Source organism: Nicotiana attenuata, unplaced genomic scaffold (assembly GCF_001879085.1).
Source record: "Nicotiana attenuata strain UT unplaced genomic scaffold, NIATTr2, whole genome shotgun sequence".
Lineage (NCBI taxonomy): Eukaryota > Viridiplantae > Streptophyta > Magnoliopsida > Solanales > Solanaceae > Nicotiana > Nicotiana attenuata.
The window spans coordinates 50,828-61,340 of record NW_017675607.1 but is presented as its reverse complement, the minus strand read 5'-3'; the positions used below and the strand labels follow the sequence as shown (position 1 = coordinate 61,340).

At 36.9% G+C, this 10,513-nt stretch overlaps 1 protein-coding gene across 1 annotated transcript; it reads left to right on the top strand.

Moving 5' to 3' along the window:
* Positions 1-7,531: 7,531 nt before the first annotated feature.
* LOC109220261 (pectinesterase-like) lies at positions 7,532-10,209 on the top strand. The gene is made up of 2 exons (XM_019384716.1): positions 7,532-8,704; positions 9,068-10,209. The coding sequence occupies exons 1-2, from the start codon at positions 7,717-7,719 to the stop codon at positions 9,769-9,771; spliced, it is 1,692 nt and encodes a 563-aa protein (XP_019240261.1). The 5' UTR covers positions 7,532-7,716; the 3' UTR covers positions 9,772-10,209.
* The last annotated feature ends 304 nt before the right edge of the window (positions 10,210-10,513 follow it).

Genomic DNA, 10,513 nt, shown 5'->3' with positions numbered 1-10,513 from the left:
GTTACTTAATGTTCTTGCATTATTGTCTGCCTACTGCCTGTATCTATTTCAGTACCTTTATTTAGCATGCTGTAATTTCTTTTCTCCCGTTCTAAGTCAATGCATTATGAATCCTAAATCCCTACCCCAATGTGTTTGATACTTATGATTTGTTTGGGGCATGACAACATCGAATATTGTTGAACATGACTCAAACTTGGTCCTCCTAGGATCATAACCTCCATGTTACCCTTATATGTTGCATGTTCTGGTTGATTTACAAACCTGACAGCACCCCTATTGATGTGCATGCCCAGAATTGACTCATGCCTAAGTATATAGGCCCTTGCAATGGATTCCCAATCCCCCTGCCCTTTGGTGTGAAATTATCAACTCTTTAAAGTATTAATGGCTGTCTCCCATCCCCCTTTCCCTTTTCTTTGTTCCCTCAGCTTTTAAAACTCAGTGTCTACACTTCCACTCTCTCTTAGACTTAAGTCCTGTCCCCCCCCCCCCCTCATTTGAGCCTTGCCTTGGGACCCATAAGCTCCCTCTAAACTTGGACACATGAGGGCTGGCATTTCCTCACTGCACTTGTCCCTATTCTGGTGATATAGTTTGGGTGTGAGCACTGCCCGGGGGTCCTATTGAGGCTCTTAGGGAACTCTGACACACTCAAGTTTGAGAAAGGCTTTGAAGCAATGGCATCTTAGGGCAGTTATCCCATAGCTCAGGGAGGAACCAAGAATCGGGCCTCCTCTAGTTGTATATTTATGTATTTGATGTAATTTAATATTCCTGGTTTGTAATAATTTGTAATAAATGTTTGGGGCTGGCTAGTGAAAAGGGTTGGGTATTTATGCATGTCAAAGGTAGAAACCATGCCTATAGGACTATTTTGAATTTCTGCATATTCAAACTACATTTAGAAACCATGCCTATAGGGTATTTTAATGCTGCAAACTGCATTTAGAAACCATGTCTATAGGACTTCTTGTTCAACTTCATATCTAGATAACCTGCCTATAGGGATCATCTAAAATTCTGCACATTTGTCACCGTTTACATATCATGTTTTAGGGCCCATTTGGTTATAACCCAGTAGTATGCTGAAATCAGTAACATATAGAAATCATGCCTATAGGGGTCCATAAGTATAATCCTGTTCGTTTCTACTCACATGCAATGTTAGGATCTAAAATCAGTAACACATAGAAATCATGCCTATAGGGACTCTTAAATAAATCTGATTCGCTTCATTCACAGTCAATGTTAGATATCATGCTCCTAGGGATTAAAATCCGTAATAGTAGATACCTTCACCTGCAGAATCTGTAATCAGTCTAATTTAATTTTGTCCATTCTGAACCTCGTTTCAATAATCTAATTCCCTTGCTTAACAAGGTTTAGCAAGCTTGCCTATGGGATGTCAAACAATTCGTTTTGAGTTCTAGTGTATCATCACCTTCTGAACTAAGTAGATATCATGCCTATAGGACCCCGTCTAAACACTTAGGCAATCCTTAGGCAGTATAAATAAACTGAACTCGCCTCTGTTATTTGTTACAATCATCAGGTAGGCCTGATTCTATTTCCTAACTGAGTCGTGTAATAAGCCAGGCCTGCTGCAATACAACAATCTCCTCTTCCCTCAAGTATATTTTTAGAATCAGACCTTATTCATTTGTTTAAGTCGTGCTATTGCATTGTTTTGTTTGGAGGAGGTATACTTGAGCCTTATGTGTTTATGTGTTTCCCCTTTAATGTACAGTCTTATATGTTTTGTATGTCGCCTTAGAATATTTACCTTTGAAACTTCAAATAAGCCTAATATCCCTCCCTTTTAGGATTAGTAGTCCTAAGCGCCTCCGGGACTGATAGGAATGGGACGGGTAACAACATGCAATAAGTAATCGAGACTAATCCGCGCTTTAATACCTTAACGGGGTGGGAAGGGTAAATATGGATTTGATGACCATGCGATAATGTCACGTGTAGCCCCTCATTGAGGAGTGATTATCGGACATTGTGTGGTGTGATCCATATTAAATACAAACCTAGGACCCCTTTCTTTTCATTTGCAAACTCGTTGTTTTTTAAAAACTCTTCTTTCAAAATGTTCTTTCTTTTATGTGTTTAAATCCCCTAATATATAAGCCCACACCTGTCTATTTGCTAAATTCACAATAACTGTGTGGCTGGGAACCACACTAGTAGATCCTGAGGGGTGCCTAACACCTACCCCTTAGGATAATTTCAAGCCCTTACCCAATTCCTGGTTATTCAAACAAACTCAGAGTTGAATCTCTGTTGGTGTCCTAATGCACCTTAATCATTAGGTGACGACTCTTCAAATGCAAACCCAGTTCCCAAAAGGAAGGAGTTGTTCCTCCAAATGTCATAAACCCGATTTCGCGAGAAAAAGGGGGCGCAACAATTATGTGGACAACATATTAACCCCGGCTAGGTTTGACCATGAGGCGTGCACAGTTAGTTATCAGAGCAAGGTTTCTATAGAAGTCCAGACCGGTACCCTCAAGCGGACAACTTAAGGGGGAAAGGCACGGGAACCGTCGAGTGCACCGCTGATCGACTAGTTTTACTGCAAATAAGCCTTTCCGAATTTAAAGGGTGATTTTTGGAAGAGCGCGAACACTCATCAAGTGCCGCAATGGTATTGGTACGCACGAGTGGAATATGATGTTGAGCATGGAGTTATGCGAAGAGAAATCAATATGTTGTCAAGTATTTGCATGATGAATAATGATAAAATGCGATATTTAATAATTGTAAAGACATTTAAGAAAAGAAAAACAAGGAGATAAGTCAGTTTCCATAGTAAAAGTGATAAAGCAGGGGACAGAGATTATGAATGAACTAGGACAAACAAATAAATTCACATAGAGTGGGAATGGGTGTGCAAGTATTAAAGACGTGCTCAAAGACTAATTCACAGACAAACTCGTTATGGTAAGAGCCTAAAGATTTCCCCAGCAGAGTCGCCATGCTGTCGCGCCCCCTTTTTCTCGCGAAATCGGGTTTCAACATTTTGGGACAACTCCTTTCCTTTTGGGATTGGGCAAGGGATTCGAAGAGTCGCCACCTAACGGACAAAGGTGCGTTAGGGAACCTAGAACAACTAACTCATATAACCGGTTTACGTCACCAGAGATCGGGTAAGGGCTCGAAATTACCTTGAAGGGAAGGTTCTAGGCACCCCTCGAGGTCCACAACGGTGGGTCCGGCCGAACTTAAACTAAGCGAATTAGTCTTATGGGAAAAATGATTTTTTTAGACAAATAGACATTACTTTAAAACAGGAATTAAAAGGGGTCCTAGGTTTTCTTTCGAGTCTATAGGATTATTTGCATGCAATACTTGGTAACCTTCCCCAAGTAGGGGTGCTTAGCGCACGTGTCATCATTTTCTTTACTACCCAATTACTATCTTTCAGTTGTTACCTAAGCGTTCTAGTAGCTTCTAATGCGTACCTTATGCGAGCACTACCCGTCCCTTACCTATAGTCCTAGATGTATTTATGACCTCTACTTAGGGTGGTTCTAGACCGACCTATATTGCTTAAAAAATGAGAAAAGCTAGGCGACAAACAAAATTCTAATAGGACTTTATGTAAAGAACAAATAAGGGCTCACATTGACCTCCACAAGTTGACAACAAATGCACACAATTCAATCGGCAAATTTTATTATTAGGGATCCTATAGACAGGATATCTAGATGAGCAGAAACAGAATACAGAACAACACTTTACTAAGGCGGGCATCTGGACCTATCAATGTTGCCTACCGATTTTATTAAGCCTTGAATCTAGGCATCTTCAGGCAGTAAATATCGGCGTTTTAATCCCCAGAATCATTAATACCGTACAAATTTGCCTAAGTGATTAACATAATCTTATAGGCATGGTATCTACAACTGTAAACCTATTGCATGGTTTCTAGGTATGATTTCTAGGTTTTAATCTGATTCCTTTATTTCCTATAGGCATGCTATCTGACTGATTTTTAGTTCCTATAGGCATGATCTCTATTAATCACATGTAGGCAGAATTCTTTAAGCATATTGCCAGGAAAGTTATTATTCAAACAGATAGGATCCTATAGACATGATTACTATTGCATGTAAAAATGTGCATGGATCCTATGAGCATGATTTCTAATGCAAAGAGTCTATGAACGGGATTTCTAGCATGCGAGGGAAGTACAGAATAAAGCAATTAGAAAGTCCTATAGACATGATCTCTAAACAAGTAATAACACTCACATATTCACCAATAAACCTATAGGCAGGATTTCTACCTGAGTTTTAAGCAAAAATATAGGAACCCCCCCTAACTTTAACTAACAAACCCCCGATCTGTTTATTATAGAAATTATTACAGCCCAGACTGAATAAACTATATAAAAGTATCTATTACACTATAGGGAGCCTTAGCAGGCCCAATATAAACCTGAGAGCCAGGCCTTCAACACAATAGCCTTGAAACAATAGCAGGGATCCACAACACCTCAGGCTTCCAGTGTGTCAAAGTTCCCAAAGATCCCCAGGGACCCCGAGAAATGCTCACACTGGATCCACACATTCAACACAGAATTCATATGAGATTAGAAAACCAGTTTAATTGTGTTAGAGTTCAAAGGACTCTCAGGGACCCTAGGCAGTGCTCACACTCGAGGTGGTAGGAACCTAGATAGCTAAGAGTAAAAGTTTGAAACATAGTATATATAAGGGGTAGGGGACAGTTTTAGAAAACAGTTTGATTTTTTTAGGAACAAACAGGTTCAAATTACACGACTACAAACAGAACAGAGTCCATATTTAGCAGATTGGTATTAGTTCAGACATGGATGATATATCAGTACTTAAAGAAATCGCAAAAAGAGCAGAGATACTTGAATTGCAGATACAACCGACCACACATATTAGAAATACCTAAACCTGTTCTTAATAGGGAGCATACAGCTGAATCCATCAAGGTTTCACATTACTAAAGATTACTTAGTTTATTAATTATCACTAGGTGGGACCATATTGGCATGTATTAAACAGAAACATGCTGAAGTTTCGAACAAACACACAGCACAAGGTAGCAGGAAATAAAGCATACTAGTCTAGAAAGAAGTAAACATAAATCAAGGGCAAGACATGCTAAGGTAAACTAACCACACAAGCACATAGAACATAGTACGTTAATAGGAATTAAGGCATACTAGTTAGGAATAAAGCAAACGGCAAGAATATGGCACACAGAAGCATATCGAGGTTTGAAGCAAACAATCATATAATCACATGGAACAGAACAAGATAAAAAGAACTAAGGTTTAATTGACAGCCAAAATAAACGGGCAAACATTATAGCAAGCAGTAGAATAATTAGAAACCCTAGGGCATAAAGACATAGGGATGAAAACCAATCGAAAAGTAAAGGAAGAAAACTAGAGTTAAACACTTAAAAGTTTAAAAATATTTTTGCAGAAACTTCTTTCAAAAAAATTGAAAGGGGAAAAACGAAAATTGGTCAACAATAATAGGAAAAACAGCGGAATCTTAAAGGAAAAGTAGCAAATGAACTCAAACCGCTTCAGATCTAAAGAGACCTGAACGGATTTAGCCAGAAATGGTTAGGTTATAAAAAAAATAAACAGAGTAAGAAAAATCTGGTTTGAACCACAGATTTGAAGCCTTTAACACGAATATATTAGTACCCACAGACATAGGAATAAACACAGACGGATTCATCGAGAACATGAGGGATTTTAACCAAATCTGGTTCGAATCTCTTTGAGACTCCATCAAGCAATACGAAAATCATACCACCAGTAGAGATAGGAGGCCAGATAAGGCCTGGAATCGAAGAAGAAACCCATGGATCGAAGGGATTTTGGTGACGATGGGCTAGGGTTAGGAGGAGGGTGAGAGAGAACAGAGGAGGAATGGTTTTAGTGATGGCGGATCTTAAAAAATGAATAGGGTTTGAGGGATGTTTAGTTAATTAAAATGGAAGGTAAATCCTGGACCGTTGATCTTTTGAGAGCGGCAGCCAGGATTGAACCTGGGTTGGGGCGGGCATGGATCAGGGTTATGGGTTATGGGTTGATGGGTTAATTTAATTGGGCTGGGGTGGAAATTGGGCTAAGATCCGAAAATCAAATTAAAAGAAGCTATATGTTAAATACATAATTAATTTGATAAAATAATTTATAAAAATAGCTAATAAATGATAAAAATGCTATTTTTGCATGGAAATGATTTTAAGTAATTAGTTAATATTATAAATATTTAAAAGGTCATTTTCCGTGTAAATAATGTAATTATGCATATAAGGGCTAGCAAAGTTATTGCAATTATAGCCTAAAGATATAAATATATTTATGCATAAAACGACTAAGGCTTAATAAAAATATAAATGATAAAAATCAAGTACTAAATCATTATAAAATTATTTGTGATGCAATTAGTAATTATTTAGATAATAAATGCTGGAATAAATTAATTAAAATCCTTTTAAAATTATGAAAAAATATTGGTGGCTGCTCATGTACTATTTTGGAAGTATTTATGCATTTTAAAATATATGAGAGAAAAATTGACTATCAACACTAGGTAGGAGATCAGTAACCCAAAACCAAAGAGCATGGATAGAAAGTTTACTATAAATAAAGTAATAGTACAATTGGTACAATTGATATGAGGTAGTCTTAGTAGATCAGATAGGGCTGTTAGGGGGAGTATGGAAGAATAGAAGGGATTCAATTGTAAAGTTTTGTACAGGTGATCAATAAAACTCTTATTTTCACCCAAAAAAAAAAGGTGAAAACGATTAAGATGAAATATTTCCTTATTCCTTAATTTGATCCGTAACAATATTTCTCAGAGTATAAGGTAAACTTTTACTTTGTGCATGCCAGGATAATTATTTCCTTCTCCCCTTTAATTTAATGTTTCTCCTTATTTTATAAAATTATAATCAATACATACCTATTCTTTAATTATTTTCCTTGTTTCTTATAATCAGAATTCTCCATCTTTAACCAGAGATCTCAGGCTCGAGCACTAAGAACGATTTTTTTTTTTTTTTTTTTTTTTTTTTTTTTTTTTTTTTTAAAGAGTTGCTTTTATATTTTAATGAATCTTACACGGCACATATCTGGGATAGTCGAGCCGCACAACAGGTATTTGGACAAGGGACCGAGAAACAAAAATCAAAACCAACACCAAGACCATCTCACCATAAGATTAATTTAATAAGAGCCTATACAAAAAAAATAAAGTTACCATGATTTTTGATGTCTTTCATATTTAAGTAAATAATCAAATTCTAGAGCCATCAAATTTTACATGTTAGCAAACTAACTTCAAACGACACACACAATCATTATTGGCCACAAGCTCATTAGAGGTATATCTTAAGTTATGCCTCAAACATCTCTACCTCAATCGTCTACTGGACATGCAAAATTAAAGGCAACACCAATATTTAACCCTCTCTCTCCTTAGCACTATATAAACCTCCCTATAACATGTTAATTCATTCATCCATATCCTCTCTTTGGTTTTAAATTATATTTATAAACACCAACGAGAGGATTAGCCTTGTTATATTTCACTATCATCTTTAGCATTCCCTTTTTCCTTTAAGAAATTTATCGGAAAAAGGGCCAAAAAAACAGAAACTTGAAATTACCAAAGAAAAAAAGAAAGAAAGAAAAAAGCAAAGATGGTAGGGAAAATAGTGGTTTCATTGGTATCTTTGATTCTTTTAGTAGGTGTAATTGTAGGAGTTGTAGTTGTTGTACACAAAAATGGAGATAACGATGATGATAAAAGCACCAAAGTTCAAATGAAAAAAGTTGACGAATTTTGTCAACCTACATCATTTAAAGATGCATGTGTACAAAGTCTTGATAAAGTTGCATCTAACGATTCTGCTACAATTAAAGACTATATTATGGCTGCTTTTGAATATACTGTACAAGAGATCAAGAAATCTTTACATGAAACTGGAAAAACCAATGTTAATAAGGAAAGTGATCCTTACAATCACATGGCAGTAGAAGATTGCAAAGTACTATTGGAAGATGCAATTGAAGAACTCGAATCCACGCTTAAAGTGGTTAACGAGAACGAAATGAAGTCCCTGAATGATAAAGTCTACGACATTCTGAATTATGTCAGTGCTGTTTACTCTTATCAGAGCGAGTGTATAGATTCCATTGACAAGCCTGAGTACAAATCCGCCATTGAAAAATACCTTGTCAACTCCACGCAATTGAGTAACAATGCCATTGACATTGTAGCTAAGATTTCATCTGCTCTCCAATCCTCGGACTTTCAAATTCCTGATGGTCTTTTAAACCGAAAACTTCTTGAAGCAAATTACCAAATTGGTCATGACAATTACCCTACATGGTTTCCTGTTGCTGACCGTAAGCTTTTGGCTAACACCCCAACTCCTCATGCAGTAGTTGCACAAGATGGAAGTGGACAATTTAAAACAGTTTCTGATGCTCTTAAAGCATACCCTCAAAAACATCAAGGCAAATACATAGTATATGTCAAGGCTGGTGTTTATAACGAACAAGTCCTTGTCGATAAGAAACAACCGAACGTGTTTATCTTTGGAGATGGCGCGGGGAAAACAATCAGAACTTCAGACAAAAATGTCGCAATCTTGAAATTCACCACCATGAATTCTGCTACATTTGGTAAGTACGCTCTCTTGCTTCAATTTATACGACGTATTTGACTGCACATGAAATTTAAGGAAGAAAGAATTTTTTTGAAATTTGTGTTTCTTAAACATGACATCACATTTATGTGGCTATAAATGCATTTCATTAAGAATAAAATAGGTAGTGTAAAGTTAAATTATTCTTCTATCAATACAGAAAGGCTATAAGTTTTTTTTTAACGGGCTAATAAAAATATTGACACAAAAAATGAAACAGATGGAATTCTACAATATTGGAAAACCATGCATATGGATACGATTATGCATATGGATCAAACTATCTACACCGGAGAATGTAACACGATTAGTGATCTGATTGTATAAATATCTTTCGCAGGTGTTAACGCACCAGGGTTTGTTGCCAAAGGAATTACATTCCGAAACACAGCTGGTCCAAAAGGACAACAAGCCGTGGCACTCAGAATACAAGGTGATCAATCTGCAGTTTTCGACTGCAACATTGAAGGCTACCAAGACACCTTATACTATCAAAGCAAACGTCAATTCTATCGCAATTGTGTCATATCAGGCACGATCGATTTCATCTTTGGCAGGGGCACGGCTGTTATCCAAGATTCCACCATCATTTTGAGAAAACCAGGGGATGACCAAAAATGGAATACAATCACAGCAGACGGTAGGGAAGTGCAGTCACAACCAACAGGAGTAGCATTACAAAATTGCAAAATCGTCGCAGAAAAGGAACTCATCGATACTAAAATCGTCGAGAATTTCTTGGGACGTCCATGGAAGGCGTTATCGACGAATGTAGTAATGGAGAGTGAAATTGGAAGTTTCATTAAGCCAGAAGGATGGATGATATGGGATAAAAAACATTATGAGGAAACATGTGAATGTTATGAATATGCTAATAGAGGACCTGGTGCTGTTACAAATGCAAGGAACAAGGTTTTCAAGAAATTTAAAGTACTTAGCCCGCAGGAAGCAACTAAATATACTGCTGGTGCTGTTTGGTTTCAAGGAAAAGAATGGTTGCCTGCTACTGGTGCACCTTTTTACCTTGGTCTAGGTGGAAAATAAAGCAAGAAATTATATTCATTAGAGCAAGGTGATATCCTGTTGTACTCCTGAGGACCAAGTCCACAGATAAGGATTTTCTTAGCCTTTGTTTTCTTGTCCATCATTCTGAAATCTGCTGCTGCATATTCAGAAGGGTCTTTGGGAACAACTACATTTTGCCCATTTTGTTTAGTCGAAGTTAGTGGACCTTGAGTCACTATGGTCCATAGTTCATAGTCTTTAGCCGTCAAGGAATCTTCTATTCTTGCTTTCCACCAATTGCTGTATTTTCCATTATACAGGGGTGGTCTAGTATTTGACTATTCTTCGTTAATTCCAAGTGGAGCACTCATTTTACTTTCGAGATCTCTCTAGGTGTTTACCGGGTGTGAGAGAACCCGATTTGATACCAATTATTAGTTTGAGTTCCTTTATGGATTACTAAAGAACTTGGTTCGTTACCTTACTTCTTAAGCGTAAGCAAATATAAACAGTAAAGTAGACACAACAATATTTACGCGGAAAATCACCCGGCTCAAAAGGTAAAAAAATTACGACCTACCATGTAGGATTTTAGCTTCAACTTCACTAAAACAATGAGCCAAATGTATCGATTACAAATCTTTAACTCAATACTCTCCAGTTCTCCTACTTCAACTATTTGACTTACAAGTTACTCTACCTTGAAAAATCAAATACTCATTCCAACTCACTAATTGTATATAACACTTTGATTATAACTCGATTTCCTAAAATACATTTA

Bases quoted from the DNA above. Each gene is read 5' to 3' on its own strand.
- LOC109220261 (XM_019384716.1), top strand. From the start codon at position 7,717: ATGGTAGGGAAAATAGTGGTTTCATTGGTATCTTTGATTCTTTTAGTA. The intron at 8,705-9,067 runs GTAAGTACGCTC...TATCTTTCGCAG, and splicing joins CATGAATTCTGCTACATTTG to GTGTTAACGCACCAGGGTTT.